Below are 17,840 nucleotides of genomic sequence, written 5' to 3'. Positions count from 1 at the left end.
CCCTACTGACCTCGGGCCCTCAGGCAGTGCCCGAGTTTCCAAATGGTCAGTCCGCCCCTGGTCACATAATAATATATTTTTAAAAATAATTACTATTTACTTAATTAAATTTATCAGTTAAAATACACCACAGTAGCTCACAAGAATCACACAATTTTAAAAGGTAGTCAGTAAGAAATACGAAACAACCAAGCTGTTTACAGAGACTCAAAACACTTCAAGAGCATCAATCAGACAATAGATGGCTTTGTGTTTTCCAACCATCCCATTTTCTTCACAAGTGCATCCTATCTAGCAATGTATAGTGGATACCAGGGGCGGACTGACCACTTGGAAACTCAGGCACTGCCCGAGGGCCCGGGGTCAGTAGGGGGCCCCATGAGATGCCCCTGGTACCTTTCATAGGCTTTTTTGAGTTTGGGCAAGGACACAGGGGCCCCATGATCCCCTATGGCCCGGGGGCCTCATGAGTTGTCAGTCCGCCCCTGGTGGATACGTTCCATGAGCATAACCATGTCGACTCTCTGCAAAACCGAGGCCAACGGAACTATCGGTGATTTCCAGTGAAGGGCAATGACCCATAAGGAGGACACACAAATCGTGTGGATTAGCCTCATTTCGTTGCCTGGAATTCCCGAAATAGGAGCACCCAATAAACAAATTTGCATGGACATAGTTATCGGAGTATCCGCCAAGGTAGAGGCCTCCATCCAGACTCTATTCCAGATCAAGGAGAGACCAGGACAAGCCCAAAAATGCACAAAGGTACCAGCAAGGCCGCAACCCCTAAAACAGAGGTGCGACGTTCCTGGAAACATGGTATGGAGTAAGTTGCGTTTTTGGTTCTATAGCCTTCAATAGGAATGCTACAGAAAAACATGTATTGCGACTTCGCTGCATTTTAAATCTGCCTAGCAACAAGAAAAAAATAAAAAAAAAACCACACATATTGCTGAAACGCCTCAAACGCAACCTGCATGGGTGTGAACCTAGACTAATACAGGAGGCGTGTTACAGGCCAGATCTGCAGGTGAAAACCAAAGGACAAAAAAGCCTAAAAAAAGAAAACTAATGCAGTCACCACATCTAACCATTGGCAAGCTGCAATATATTGCATGTTTGGTTTTGGGTTTAATACTGTTTTAATGCATTCCCCGCAAGGTGAAAAATGTCCCAAAATGTGTATCACCCCCTCGCCTCCCTTTATGCTTACCTGAATCCTATCTTTATCCAGTGCTGTGCCTTTCTGCAGATGCTCTCTCCTCTCTCTGTTCAGAGAGAACACAGAGGCATTGGCTCCTGCTGTTGTCAATCAAATCCTGTGAGCAGAGAGCAGGAGACAGTGCTGAGCCACGCTGTGTGTGCCTACATGCACACAGCCTAGCTCACAAGTCAGACCGCAGGTGTTCCCCCATAGCAAGCATGGATGCATACACAGGGGTAGCCCGGAGTGCCATCAGAGGACTCCAGAAGAGGAGGTCTGGGCCTGCTCTGTGCAATACCATTGCACAGAGCAGGTAAGTATAATATCTTTTTATTTAAAAAAAAAAAACGCCTTACAACTGCTACTTATCTGAGTCAGAAATTGCTTATTGCTCAAGGAACCACCATCAACCTCTGGAGGAAAAAGGTTGCTTTAGAGACAGCTCAAGTCTCTTCATCATACATATTATCTGATTAAGGATCTGTGTAATACAAGAGTTACTTTAAGCCCGGGTTCACACTGATGCGGTGTGGAAGTCGCAGCGGTTTCTGTCTGAATTCCACACCGCATCATAATTGCACTCCATTCATGCGAACCGCTGCGGGTGTGTATGTTGAGTTACCAACACCCCGAAATCGGTTCGCAAAACACGGTGCGATGTGCAGAATCGGATCGCATAGGTGTGAATACCCATGCAATATGATTCTAGTGCAAACCAAAGAAAGGGCCCTGCACCTTTTTGGTGCGGATGTGGTGCAATTTGAGCCATACAAAATGTATGGCTCCAATCACACCGCACACAATTCGCATGTGATTTGCACAGGAATGTGGAGCGGTTCCTGTGTGAATCACATGCGATATGCCGCACTGCGCAAGTGTGAATCCGGGCTAACCCTAGGTTCACAGCTAAACACTTTCCGCAGCGTTTTGCAGAAATGCAGTACAGTCCATTTAACATGATTTCCTATGGGACACGCTCACACCTCTGTGTTTTCACCAGGTGCGTTTTTTGGAAAGGGTCAGGGACTTTTTTGAACACAAAAAGTTGCGTGTTTGGTTCTATAGACTTCAATGGAAACGCTGCACAAAAGCATGTAGTGGGTTTTTGATGCGTTGTTGCCGCGTTTTGTGTGTTAAATATGCCTAGCAACAAGAAAACACCCCCCCCCCCACAAAATGCAGCAAAAATGCAGCAAAAACGCAAAACACAATGCAAAACACAATACAGAAACGGCTCAAACGCAAACTGCATAGGTGTGAACATAGTCTAAAGGATAAGTTCACCTTTGGGAACATGTTACATGTTCCACCCCTTTTTAGGTTGGAACATGTAATATGTTCCCAATGCTGCAGCCATGCCTATAGCCCCCACCCCCTCTGACAGATAGTATGGGGAGACTTGATTACAGTGCCTCTTTACAGCACAGTCCCATTTATATCACAGTGCCCCTAAAAGTCTAAGCAGTGTCCCCTATATATTTAAAGAGATGGCCCAATCCAGCAAAGAGACATCCCCATCCCGCAAAGACAGGATGTCTCTTGCTGGACAGGAATGTCTGCTGGATGCGGATGTCCCTTCTTGGACTGGGCTGTCTCTTTGCTAGACCCAACTGAGCAAAGAGACAGCCCTGTCCAGCAAAGAGACATCCCTGTCCAGCAAAGAGACAGCCCATCCAGCAAAGGGAAAGCCCAATCCACCGCTGCTACAGACTTGTCACAGTGTGCCCGCTAGTGAAGGAGAGAGGCCGCTGTTGTCCCTTCAGTGCGGCTGTGTGTAGCGGCAGCTGCTCCCTGCTCTTCACTGGAGCCGTCACTTCCACTCCTCCTATCGGCCCTGTTTTAGGCACAGCCGCACAGCGGGAGATGAGTGGCGGCCGTGGTCTGTATTAGCTCTGCCCAGGCCACGGTCGCCGCTTACCTCCTGCTGTGCATTCGGTCTTCTAAAGCCCGGCGGCCCCGGCCCTCCAGGCAAATGCCCGGTGTGCCCTATGGTCAGCCCAGGCCTGCACCACCCAAGACAGCAAGGGTCTCTAATATTTATACACACTAGGACAGGGTAACAATTATCTAGTCAGAATGCAGGTGACCAACAAACTCCTGTCATCATTTTCCCTATTAAGGTTATGGACAACACTGAAAACTGGGAGAGGTATCAAACCTTGCCCCACTACACCCAAAATGTAACATTTAGCATAGATTTCGGCTTAAATACCAAGATCGATAGAAGAGAAGGCACAAAATGTTCCTAAAAGATTCCTAAAAATGTCAAACATGAAAGCTTTACCCTTCAATGTATTACACAATATGCTAAATACGTATGTGCTTTGGGGGTTAAAACCTACTTATGTAACAATGGTATAGCGAGCGCTACAAGCAAATTAGTGTAAGCAGCTAGAACACCAGGAAAGGTAACCAAACAACCTTACAATAATCAATAAAAGGAGAACGATAGGTGCAGCGCTTGAATCAGAGTGCAAAAGGAATGCTCTGTAAAGGTATATATGCATATAAATATAAATGCTCAAAAAAGTAGGTAAACAGTGCGCTAATCAATAGGAGATGTTAAAGCACACACACAGTCAACATCCCAAGTCAATGGTTGTAGGAGGGGTGAAAAGAATCCTAGGAGTGAATAGAGTGCGCACTCACCAGAAGTGCGTATATAATACGCATGTAGAGAGGTAAACTTTTCAGAATGTCTCTGGCATCAAAGCTCCGGTCAGATCACACTCCACACCATCCTCTGTCTCACCACGAAGAGCAGTATCCGTCAAACAGTATGGGCGTCAAAGGTACTCCTTAGTCCAGATAGGCACTGTTGGAGATGGTGCTCTCAAGGAGAGCCCAATAAAGGACGCCACATAGTGTGATGCTATTTGACTTGGGTTTATTAGTCAAAGCAAATACATAAAATACTGACCATAGAATGTTGGCCACATATAGTGGCTAGATGTCCACAGCACATGGATAGCTGTTATGATCCGCCAGGTGGTGCCTCAGGCTGCCAACTGACAGACCTACCCAGAGCGTGGGTCTAAGCCCGGGCTGTGCTTTCACCAGGGCCCCTGATGGTGGGGATGGACTTGAAACAGTCCCGGGCCAGGTCACGACCTCTGAGCAGGCCCACCAGTGGCTGAGGAGGCCTCCGGGGACGTATGCAGGTACCAGGAGAGCCAGATGTGAAGAGGATGGCGGCCCCAGCAGGGTGGTAACGGATCGTGGTCCCGTGGGGGTAAGCGGGGTACCGAATCGGCGGGCAAAGAGTAGTCGGGTCACATGCAGGATCAGCAGGGTAAGTCAGTCCGTAGAATGGTCAGGCAAGCCGGGTCAATCACAGGAGCAGGCAGCGTAGTCAGGGCAATCCGGGTCAATCACAGGAGCAGGCAGCGTAGTCAGGGCAATCCGGGTCAATCACAGGGGCAGGCAGCGTAGTCAGGGTCAATCAGGGTCACTAGACGGGTGCAGGAACTCAGGATCACAGATAGACCTTGCGGCAATCTGTGACAGTGCAGGGCATGCTGTAGACTTAAAACTTGTATGCCTACTCGTAAAATTACTGTTAGTGCAGGTCATACACTTTCTACATGGATAAAAGCCTTTCATATGTGGAAAGAAAGGGGTATATAAAGGAGGGTCTAGAACATTTGGGGCTATTCTATTCCCCAGCGGAGTGGCTTTTCTGAAAGCAATCTGTGGTTTATCTGGTAGAAAACGTCTTAAAACCGGGTCTGACATTAAAATCTTCCAATTGTTACGAATTATCCTAGTGACAGACTTATGTTGGATTGAATAATTTGTCACAAAAGGGCAAACTTTCTCAGGTCTCTTATTATCGTTATTCTTCAACATCAAATCTCTATTTGAGTTGCCTACTTGTATCATGGTTTGTGTCAAAGTACTTTCATCATATCCCTTTTCAAGGAACTTAGTTTTGATAATGGCGGCCTGTTTATAGTATGTATTAACATCAGTGCAGTTGCGTCTAATTCTGGTAAACTGACCCTTTGGTACATTCCGCAACCATGCCGGGTGGTGACAGCTTTCCAAGGGAATGTAACTGTTTCTATCAGTTTTCTTAAAAAATGACTCAATTATAATTCTTCCTTCCAGATTTATCAAAGTCAGGTCCAAAAAATTAATATTCTCATGACTATAATTAAAAGTGAGACTGATATTGAGAGAGTTAAAATTCAGAGTAGTAAAAAAATTTAAAAGTGATACTTCATCGCCATTCCATATGAGGAGGATGTCATCTATGTATCTCCTATAAAAGGAGAGTTCGGGCCAATCTCTAGCATAGATGACATCCTCCTCCCACCTGGCCATAAACAAATTCGCCAGGCTGGGGGCGAATTTCGCCCCCATCGCCACTCCCTTTGTCTGTAAGTAAAATTGGCGATTGAACCAAAAATGGTTCCTTGTCATTGCGAATTCCAAAAGTATTAAAATAAAATCTTTCTGTAAAATAGGTATATCGCTAAAATCATCTAAGAAAAACCTCACTGCTTCCATACCGTCCGAGTGGTTTATATTAGTATATAAGGAGGCTACATCGGCTGTAACCAAGAATGTATCCGAGTTGGTAGAAATATCTTTAATATCTTGAAGGACCTGCTTTGTGTCTTTGAGATATGCTGGCGTTTTCATCACAAGTGGCTGTAGGAAATGATCTATGTATTTGCCTATCCTAGCCGTTAGAGATCCTATGCCACTTATTATTGGCCTCCCTGGTGGATTAAGTGGATCCTTATGCACCTTAGGCAATATGTATAAAATAGGAAGCCTCGGTGATATAGGGCATAGAAATGCTTTTTCTTTCTTACTTATAATGTTATTATCATAACCCCTTTGTATTATTGACTTAAGTTCTTTCTTATATTGAACTACTGGGTTTTTAGGTAACGGTAAATATGTATCTCTATCACTGAGGATATTCTGGGCTTCTTTAACCACTTCCAGACCGGACACTTTTACCCCCTTCCTGACCAGGCTAATTTTCAGCTTTCAGTGCTCTCACATTGTGAATGCCAGTTACTCAGGCATACGACACTGTATTCAAATGAAATTTTTATCATTTTTTTCACACAAATAGAGCTTTCATTTGGTGGTATTTAATCACCACTGGGGGTTTTATTTTTTTCTAGAAAAGTGGAAAAAGACTGAAAATTTTGAAAATAAACATGTTTTTCTTCGTTTTTGTTACTAGATTTTGCAAATAAATATACTTTCTTCATTAATTTAGGCCAAAATCCATTGTGCTACCTTTTTTTGGTAGAAATAACCCAAATCAGTTTGTATTATTTAGTCTGTATTAAAGTTATAGAGTCCACAGACCACGGTATATATATTTGATATATTTGAAAATTTATCAATCCTGATGTACTGGCTACCTATATAGTTTCTCAGGGCCCTAAAATGTCAGGACAATACAAATACCCCCCAAATGACCCCTTTTTGGAAAGTAGACAGTCTGAGGTATTTAATGAAAGGCAAGGAGAGTTTTTTAAAGTTGTAATTTTTTGCAAATTTTTTAAGGGGAAATGATGAAAGTAAATAATTTTAATTTTTTTTTCACAAAGTTGTCATTTTAACAAGTTCTTTCTCTCACACGGCATAGGCATACTTGCAGTTACACCCCAAAACACATTCTGCTACTCTTCCTGAGTATGGTGATACCAAATGTGTGAAACTTTTTCACAGCCTAGCCACATAGAAGGGCCCCACATCCAATAAGCACCCTTAGGCGTTCTAGGGGCAAAAATTACACATCTAATTTCTTGACTGTCTATCACAGTTTTGGAGGTCCTGGAGCACCAGGACAAAGGAATTACCCACAAAATGACCCCATTTTGGAAAGAAAACACCCCAAGGTATGTTTTAAGAGTCATGTGGAGTCTTCTGAAGACTGCATTTTTTGCCAAACGTTTTTGGAAAATGTGAAAAGAAGATGAAAATGTATTTTTTTCTATGCAAAGTTGCCAGTCTATGAGATATATCTATTACACAACATAGGCATACTTAAAATTACACCCCAAAACACATTCTATAACTCTTACTGAATATGGCGATACCAAATGTGTGAGACTTTTTTACAGTCTGGCCACATAGGGGGCTCCACATCCAATAAGCATCTTTTGCAGTTCTAGGAGAAAAAATGACACATCTAATTTCTTGAGTACCTAATGCCATTTTGGAGGTCCTGGAGCATCAGGACAATGGAATTACCCACAAAATGACCCCATTTTGGAAAGCAAACACTCCAAGGTATATTTTAAGAGTCATGTGGAGTCTTCTGAAGACTGCATTTTTTGCCAAAAGTTTTTGGAAAATGTGAAAAGAAAATGAAAATGTTTTTTTTTTTACGCAAAGTTGTCAATCTATGAGATATTTCTATTATACAACATAGGCATACTTAAAATTACACCCCAAAACACATTCTATAACTCTTCCTGAATATGGCGATACCAAATGTGTGAACAGAGATACCGTGAGCTGGCAGGCAATGTTTTGTGAGTGTGTGTGTAAACTGTGTGCAAAGACTAAAAAGTACTCACAGTTTGCTGTAATGGCTCTCAGGTGATCAGGACTGGTATGGTGGTGATCAGGACCCGTGGGTTTGGCAGCGATCAGGATCCAATGATGTGGCGGCGATCAGAACCCGCTGGTATGGCGGGGATCAGGACCCACTAGTTTGGTGGTGATCAGGATCTGCTGGGGTGGTGATCAGGACCTGCTGGTATGGCTGTGATCAGGATCTGCTAGTGTGGCGGCGATCAGGACCCGCTGGTATAGCTGTGATTGGGACCTGCAGGTGTGGCGGTGATCAAGACTTGGTGGTATGATGATCAGGACCTGGTAGTGTGGAGGTGATCAAGACCTGCTGGTGTGGAGATCAGGGACACTGGGACGCTATGCAGTGATCAGGGACACAGCTGGGCCGCTGTGTGGCGATCAGGGACACTGACGATCAGGGACACTGACGATCAGGGACACTGACGATCAGGGACACTGACGATCAGGGACGCTTGTGATCAGGGACGCTTGTGATCAGGGACGCTTGTGATCAGGGACGCTTGTGATCAGGGACGCTTGTGATCAGGGACACTTGTGATCAGGGACACTTGTGATCAGAGACACTGACGATCAGGGACACTTGTGATCAGGGACACTTGTGATCAGGGACACTTGTGATCAGGGACACTTGTGATCAGGGACACTGACGATCAGGGACACTGACGATCAGGGATCCTTGTGATCAGGGACGCTTGTGATCAGGGACACTTGTGGTCAGGGACACTTGTGATCAGGGACACTTGTGATCAGAGACACTGACGATCAGGGACACTTGTGATCAGGGACACTGACGATCAGGGACACTGACGATCAGGGACACTGACGATCAGGGACACTTGTGATCAGGGACACTTGTGATCAGGGACACTGACGATCAGGGACACTGGCGATCAGGGACACTGGCGATCAGGGACACTGGCGATCAGGGACACTGGCGATCAGGGACACTGGCGATCAGGGACACTGGCGATCAGGGACACTGGCGATCAGAGACACTGGCGATCAGGGACACTGGCGATCAGGGACACTTGTGATCAGGGACACTGGCGATCAGGGACACTGGCGATCAGAGACACTGGCGATCAGGGACACTGGTGATCAGGGACACTGACGATCAGGGACACTTGTGATCAGGGACAGACAATCAGGGACACTTGTGGTCAGGGACAGACAGTCAGGGACACTTGTGGTCAGGGACAGTCAGGGACACTTGTGATCAGGGACAGACAGTCAGGGACACTTGTGATCAGGGACAGACAGTCAGGGACACTTGTGGTCAGGGACACTTGTGATCAGGGACACTTGATCAGGGACACGTGATCAGGGACACTGTGATCAGGGACACTGTGATCAGGGACAGACAGTCAGGGACACGTGATCAGGGACAATTAGGGACACTTGCGATCAGGCTTGCTCTTGCTCAGGCTATCCGGCTCCTTCTCTCACAGACAGAACTCCGTGTGAGGAGAAGGAGCCGGAAGCCGCACCATGCGGCTTCTGTTTACATTTAGACTGTGTCCTTATTGGACACAGTTGGTCACATGGTACAGGACGATTTCATTGGTCCTGTACCATGTTACCTGATCCCCTGTATCTGAGGGACCCGGCGATCTCTGGGCACGCGCGTGCGCGGTCAAGGGGGCGGAAGCAGCACCATGCGGCTTCTATTTACATTAAGACTGTGTCCTTATTGGACACAGTCGGTCACATGGTACAGGACGGTCCTGTACCACGTCAGGTGATCGCCGGTATCCGAGGGACACGGCGATCACCGGGCTCGCGGGTGCGCGCTCTAGGAGCTGCACACGAGCCTCGGATGCGGGCGGCCGTTTATAAGGGATGGTCCCAAGATCCCTGAGGTGGGAAGTATCCCCAGAATTTGAGGATATAAATGGAACGGGGGACTGGTACCAATTTTTTAACAAAGTTGGCCTTGACCTTTTGCGGTTTTTGATTGTAAGGAAACAGAAAAAACTACAATATTTAGATGAAGAAATAAATAAGGTCCGGGATAAACTCACACCTTTTAAAGAGAGTGAGGAATATAAAGCTGAGACTAATAAGTTGTGAATCCATATGGAGAATATAGAAAAGGAACAAAAAATTAAAAAGAGAAAAAAATATATTAGAGATGTCGAGGATTACCAAAGTGATCAGGTGTTCAAATGGCAGTGTAAACAAGAGGAGGTAACTCCCATAACAAATCCTACAAAGCCAAATAACACCTATCATACTAATAAAACTAGAAAAGCACCATGGCAACAAAGGGGCCCATCACCTAGATTTAATAATCAGGGTCAACCACCAGCCAGACTAGACTATCAGTTTAATATTCCTATTCAGAATGGCTATGCCCCTTTATTGGCAGAAGGTACTAATGACATAGGACCACGCAACCTTGAATGGCATCCAAGACCTGAATACCGTAATAATTATCGTAATAATTATCAAAATAATTATAATTATAATTACAATCAAAACAAAGGTCGTCAATATTTTAAGCCTACCCAGGCCCAACAGGCATATAACAACAGTCCTTATTCTTCACCCATAAAAAAATAAAGTTATAATCCTACACCCACAGTTGATCCATCGGAAAGGCAAAAAACCCCCCAGCAAAGCATGATCCAATTTGCTCCTGCAGGGAAAAGAAATTCCTTCCTGATCCCCTGAGAGACAATTGGATATTCCCTGGATCAACGTTACCTATAAATGTTAGTATCCAGTTATATTCTGTGTATCTAAGAAAGAATCCAGGACTTTTTTGAAGCAATCCACTGAGCTGGCCAGAACCAACTCTTGAGGGAGTCTATTCCACATTTTCACAGCTCTCACTGTGAAGAAACCTTTCCGTGTTTGGAGATTAAATTTCTTTTCCTCCAGATGTAAAGAGTGCCCCCTTGTCCCCTGTGATGACCTCAGGGGGAATAACTCTACACCGAGTTCACTATATGATCAAATTTGCTCCTACAGGTTGATGTGTGTTGCACTATTTATTCAACACACAGCAGGATATCATTGTCAAATCACCGATATATCAGCTCACTGGAAGAGAGATACCAATATACTGTTTAACCCACCATGGCTTGCTGTGTAATTATTAAAAGGAGATTGTCCTGCACTGGGGGGGTAGTGATATCCGTGTTGTCTCCCGAGGGTGACCATGAAGGGTCGGGTACAGGTATGTATAGAAGGCACAATCATCCAGCTTTACCCACTTGCCCTCCAGAGGATTTCCCCCCCTTCCTGACCAGGCCTTTTTTGTAATACGACGCTGCGTTACTTTAACTGACAATTTCGCTGTCATGCAACGCTGTACATAAATGAAATTTATGCCCTTTTTTTTCCCCCACAAATGGAGCTTTCTTTTGGTGATGTTTGATCACCTGTGCATTTTTATTTTTTGCGCTATAAACAAAAAAAGACAGACAATTTTGAAAAAACAAACAATATTTTTAACTTTTTACTAATAAACAGGTCCAATAAAAAAAAAAAAAAATCAAATCTCATCATAAATTTAGGCCAAAATATATTCTCCTACATGTCTTTGCCAAAAAAAATACGTGTAAATGAATTGGTTTATGTGAAAGTTATAGCGTCTACAAATGGTGGTATCGATACTGGAATTTTTATTTAAATTTTTTTATACTAGTAATGGCGGCGATCAGCGACTTATAGTGGGACTGCAGCAGGCATTCTTACACTGGGTGGGAACTAACTGCCACTGACATCCCAATGACACTAATACAGTGATCAGTGCTAATAAAAAGCACTCACACTGTACTAATGGCACTAGGCAGGACGGGGTTAACTTTTGGGTGATCAAAGGGTTTACTGTGTGCTGGGGAGGCATGCTGTTTTGTTTTTCTCTGCTGTGCAGACAAATACAAAGCAGCATGTCCTTGCTGGCAGGGGAGAGATCTGTGTGTCAGATTTACACGGCAATTGCTGGGTGTCGGTGGGGAATCTCCGGCCGGGACTCGGTGACTGACATGCCTAGCTACCAATGGCGGGGCGGGTAGTGTGGCACGCATGTTCTCTACTTTGAAATTCAAATCACATATACATATACATATATATATATATATACATATACATATATATATATATACATATACATATATATATATATATATATATATATACACACATATATACACACACACACACACATATATACAGGGACGGACTGACCATTTGGAAACTCAGGCACTGCCCGAGGGCCCAGGGTCAGTAGGGGGCCCCATGAGATGCCCCTGGTACCTTTTTCATAGGCTTTTTTGAGTTTGGGCAAGGACACAGGGGCCCCATGATCCCCTATTGCCCGGGGACCCCATGAGTTGTCAGTCCGCCCCTGTATATATACACATACATGATTTTGTGCAGCCCTGCAGCAGGAGTTGTACTATAGGGCGGAGGAAGCAGTTCATTTGGCTGGTTTGTTGTAAGATTGCTATATCCATCATCACTAGTATAGATATCACCTGAAGACATGGATGTCTTTACTAATGAACAGCGTTAGTGAGAACTTTTTTTTACAGCCCCATCATTAACACAAAAAGTTGGATTCCATTTTAAGAAAAATATAAGGTCCTGAACTAATCAGTGTTTTCATACAGATATCACCGTTACAAGATAAACATTTGGATAGAGGAACAGGACTTTAAAGTGGTTATAAATGCAGAAGTTTTTTTTACCATACCGCATTCTATGTTTCTCTCTCTCCTCTTTGGCCATTGGCTCCTGTTGCTGTCTATCACAGCCATTGAGCCAAAAAGGAGATAGCGGGAGGCGGGGTTGACCCACGCTCTGTGCATGAATGAACAATCTCCATTCACAGGAGCGAGGCTCGGGAGCAAGTCTGTTCAAGTGCCCCCATAACAAGCGGTTTGCTATTGGGGACACTTGGCAAGGGGAAAGGGGCCAGGACCCAACAAGAAGAGGATCGGGGCTGCTCTGTGCAAAACCATTCCACAGAGCAGGCAAGTATGACATGTTTGTTATTTTTTTTTAAAAATACATTTGAAATCACTTTAAGGTTACCACAAAACTGTCTCAATACATGTTTTGCAGTAAAAAATAATCTTTTATTAATACAAATTGTTAAAACAAAATGCAATATTAGTATAAAACTGTAGTCCACCTCCCTGCTCATGTCTCTACATCACTATGTTGGAATACTGTACATACATATCACCCTAATACGTTACAAAGTACCGTATATTCATAGTATATCAACAACAATGGTGGAAGACTCTTTGAGCAATGCAGAATAAGGTAGGGGGGTGCACAGGGAACGTAAAAGTCATGTAAAGCCAAAAACAATACTAACAATTGATAATCCAAGGTAAGTTAAGAGTAGTTATTTCTTTTGTAGGGTTAGAGCCATATCCCCATTTCTTGAACATTCCAAACCACCAGGTCGGTCACAGTTACATAGTTAGTCTGGTTGAAAAAAAACAAAACTCCATCTAGTTCAACCACAAAAAAATTAATCTATACAGTATATGTACTCCTATACCCATAGTTGATCCAGAGGAAGGCAAAACATGATCCAATTTGCTCCTGCAGGGGAAAAAATTCCTTCCTGATCCCCCGAGATGGAATTGGATATTCCCTTGATCAACGTTGGCCAACAGTGATGTCCAGAAATTCAAGTAGTCCAGCCCATCACAAGTATCTGGTCAATTTTCAGATAGTAGGTTGAAGTATTTAAAAGCTGATAAGATGCAGTGGTGTCCCTAGGCAGGTGCGGGGGGTGCGCGCTGCACCAGGTGACACCTACCGCATGGGGTGACACCGGACCCGCTCCACGAAAAGGTAAGTTGTAAAGCAAGCCTACAATCCCCTCATGATGGATCGGATCTGCGGATTGAGCATAATGAAGTCCGATCCATTATGCTCAATCCGCAGATCCGACCCATTCTGCGGGGATCGCCGGAGGGAGTGTCACCAAGTGTTCTCGCACTGGGTGTCACCAACCCTAGGGACGCCCCTGATAAGATACTTTTTTTTCTGGGTAACTGTCACTTCTAATGCGCATATCCCTTGCACAGAGCCTTGGGAGCTTGGCCCCTCCATAGAGTCACTTTAGCAGCTGGAATAGTAGGGAGTCCACAGCTGGTTTACATATGTAATAATTCCTATAGATTACAAGATGTGATACTAGCAATGTGCCTGTTTGGGCAACAAACCGTATTAGTGTACAAAACCTTGTTTATACCAGTTCATTTTACCATCCATGGGGGTTACAGAGCAGGAATGTACGGCATGTATTATGCATCGGTGTTATGCCTAGAGAAAGGTACACCCACACAGGGATACCAAGATGTTCTAATCCACTTAAACAATGCATAGCTGATTTAAAAAAAACGATCCGGAAGAACGTGTTTTTTTGCACCTGAGCTGCATTACAATAAAGAGTTTTATTTTTTTTATTCTGTGTGTGCTGATCAACTTGTGGTTTCAAACCTGACAACGTGGAAGAGCGCACGGATCGGGCAGCCAGGATCTATGCCCAATGATGGCACATGGAAGGTGAGCCGCTTCGGACATTTATACCTGTTCCTCATGCACTAGGATTTGGGACAAATGTTATAAGAGCTGCAGTAAGACTTTATTTCTAGGGATTGTGTGGCAGCTTGTGCATAGTGATGGGCTGAACACCCTTCTGTTCGGTTCGTGGTCGAACATTCGCACCTACAGAACGTTCACCCGTGAACTTCAAACAGGCACAATTCACTGAGCAGTGTCTTACCACATCTGAATATGCAGTAAGATACCGCACAGCTACTAGAATACCACGAGTTTTATTATAAAGCCATGCGGTATTTTACTAGTGAAGACATTTTTTTAATGGTTCAGCAGTCAGCGAAGTTCCCTGCTGACAGCTCAATGTAAGTAGAAATGCTGGCATTACCTGGCATTTAAAAATTTCTTTAAAAAGCGTGCTGTTCTCCCACCCCATCCATACCAAGTCGTTCGGGTCTGGTATGGATTTTGAGGGGAACCCCCATGGCAACATTAAAAAAAACAAAAAAAGGAGGCGTGGGGGCCCCCCAAAATCCATACCAGACCCTTATTCGAGCATGCAGCCCAGCAGGTCAGGGAAGGAGGGGCACAACTGAGTGCTGCCCCCGAACCATACCAGGCCACATGCCCTCAACATGGGGGGGTGCTTAGGGGTAGGTATGTTGATTGGGACAAGGGCCTCTTCCCCACAACCATGGTCAGTGGTTGTGACGGTCTGCGGGCAATGGGCTTATGGGAATCTGGAAGCTCCCTTTAACAAGGGGCCGCCAGATCCCGCCCCCTCATGTGAACAGGGACGGACTGACAACTCATGGGGGCCCCGGGCAATAGGGGATCATGGGGCCCCTATGTCCTTGCCCAAACTCAAAAAAGCCTATGAAAAAGGTACCAGGGGCATCTCATGGGGCCTTAGTCAAAGATAGTTATTTAGAGGTTGTAAAATAAATTACCATATCACCCAGTAGATGGCCTTCATTCAGTAGCCAAAAAAGACATGCAAAAAAATGGGGGGGTTGTGAAAAGAAATTCACAGAGAAAGTGGCTACATTATGAACAGAATGTGATACTCAGAAAAATTTCCAAAAATTATGCTTTATTACATATACAAATTTGACATTTGGGCAATCGCCCTGGTTTACCATCACCTCAGTATGAGACAATACACACAGACCTAAAACCATTTAAAATGACACCAAGACCGGTCTAAATACATGTGCAACAAAGACAGTGACTACTAGAGTCTAAAGTCTTTGTAGCACTGGCGCATAGGTGAACACTTCCCACAGGAGGTGTATGCAAAAATTATACCATAGGTATACCATGTAACATGTTGTAAATATGTAGACATATGCTACTACCAAAATGGTTATATCCCAAGCAGGGAGTTTCAAAAAATTATACTATAGATATAAATTATCACATGTATGCAGTGCAGCAAGCACAGTATGCGTCAAAAAGAGAGGCATGCCTCTAGGCCTATATGAGACAAAAAATGAATGTCATATATAAAATGCAGTACATTCCTATGCCGGCGCATATGGTTGGGGCCCATTCATCTGTAATATAAGCGACTGTTTCCTAGGGCTCTTAAATGAGAATAAGCCCCATTTGTTACCAGGATGGAAGGATAGATGCAAATAGCAGAGCACTGCTTGAAATGGTTTCTTCACCACTGTATGTGGACTACACACCACTTTCTGTAAGGAAAACAAGACAAATCCCAATAGATCTTCTGCCTGTTGAGATACACGTGGTATATCCTGTTTCCTATGAAAAGCACCATAATGTCCCCATCCTGTAGTGAAACAGACAATATGTGGAAAGTCACTGGAGGAGCTTTCACTCTATATGAGATGTATAGGTCATATCGATCACATAGGACCATATAACTGGTGTCCTGTAACAGTCCACTCACCACCTGCGCAATGGATAATAGGAGAGGAAAAGATGTCCTTCATAAGTACTGCCATGCAAGGCCAGAGAGGCCAAACAGTCGCTTATATTACAGATGAATGGGCCCCAACCATATGCGCCGGCATAGGAATGTACTGCATTTTATATATGACATTCATTTTTTGTCTCATATAGGCCTAGAGGCATGCCTCTCTTTTTGACGCATACTGTGCTTGCTGCACTGCATACATGTGATAATTTATATCTATAGTATAATTTTTTGAAACTCCCTGCTTGGGATATAACCATTTTGGTAGTAGCATATGTCTACATATTTACAACATGTTACATGGTATACCTATGGTATAATTTTTGCATACACCTCCTGTGGGAAGTGTTCACCTATGCGCCAGTGCTACAAAGACTTTAGACTCTAGTAGTCACTGTCTTTGTTGCACATGTATTTAGACCGGTCTTGGTGTCATTTTAAATGGTTTTAGGTCTGTGTGTATTGTCTCATACTGAGGTGATGGTAAACCAGGGCGATTGCCCAAATGTCAAATTTGTATATGTAATAAAGCATAATTTTTGGAAATTTTTTTGAGTATCACATTCTGTTCATAATGTAGCCACTTTCTCTGTGAATTTCTTTTCACAACCCCCCCCTTTTTTTGCATCTCATGGGGCCCCCTACTGACCCCGGGCCCTCGGCAGTGCCCAAGTTTCCAAAAGGTCAGTCCACCCCTGCATGTGAATGAGTATGGGGTACATGGTACCGCTACCCATTCACAAAAAGAAACATAGTGAAAAAATGACAACAGACAGACTTTGACAAGTCCTTTATTTAAAACAAAACTAAAAAAAAAATGTCCCCCGATGTAGATCCAACGTCCATCATGATGCCCGCCGACCCTAGAAAAAAAACCTGCTCCACTCTTGACGCTGACTCTGGTAGCTGCGTCAGGATGACCCCACCCCTGGTGACGTCATCATGCGCTGTGATTGGCCAAAGCATTGCACCTGACCTATGGTCAGGTGCATTGTTTTGGCCAATCAAAGTGCACTGTCAGGGCACAGTGCATTGTGGGTTGTGGCGGGTGAACGGCACATATATTATTATGGAAATATTTTTAAAGGCCTAGCAACATCAGGGCATGTTTACAACGCTAACTAATCAGTTTACAAGCAAGCTATCTCAATTGGTTGCCTATCTAGTGCAAATCAGGCAGCTTTTCCTTGAACAAAAGAATTTAGGTAGGTTGCAACCTGCGCACTTACAATCATGGACAGTCAACGGCAACAGTTTTGCATACATTTCAGACAGTTTGGGTTCTGCGATGAGTTTTGTTTTAAAACTTATAAATCTTAGTGGTCATAAGCAGTAGTGTATTTAGGTTTTGTGCTGCCATAGGCAACACAAAAATCATCTGCCTCCACGGACATTGACCAACACCCCCCCCTTCCCCCTCCGTGGGGAGAGAGCCTGACATTGGCCAACAACACTCCTGCCCCCCTCCCAGGAGAGCCTTCCACTACCACCCCCCCCAGCGATAGAGAAAAAGACACTCATCTTCACAGCTCCGGACATTCCCAGGACGAAAGTCAGGCTCTACATACACCATCAAGCAGCTCGCAGTCT

General features: G+C 44.3%; 1 protein-coding gene across 3 annotated transcripts in view; it reads left to right on the top strand.

The window, feature by feature from the left end:
* The window catches only part of LOC149449021 (uncharacterized), a 42,261-nt gene that overhangs the window by 2,456 nt on the left and 21,965 nt on the right, over positions 1–17,840 (top strand). The window contains exon 1 of one of the 3 annotated variants that reach the window (XM_089693929.1): positions 14,178–14,314. The exons of the other annotated variants lie outside the window; for them this stretch is intronic. Within the exon in view, the coding sequence (XP_089550055.1) occupies positions 14,298–14,314 (17 nt within the window). The 5' untranslated portion in view covers positions 14,178–14,297. Of the gene's footprint in view, positions 1–14,177; positions 14,315–17,840 lie in introns of those variants that run through there. 3 annotated transcript variants of the gene reach the window in all.

Source organism: Staurois parvus, unplaced genomic scaffold (genome assembly GCF_062004578.1).
Source record: "Staurois parvus isolate SC_StPar_1 unplaced genomic scaffold, SC_StPar_1.0 ptg000641l, whole genome shotgun sequence".
Lineage (NCBI taxonomy): Eukaryota > Metazoa > Chordata > Amphibia > Anura > Ranidae > Staurois > Staurois parvus.
The sequence above is the reverse complement of the archived record's forward strand: the minus strand, read 5'-3'. Positions and strand labels throughout refer to the sequence as shown.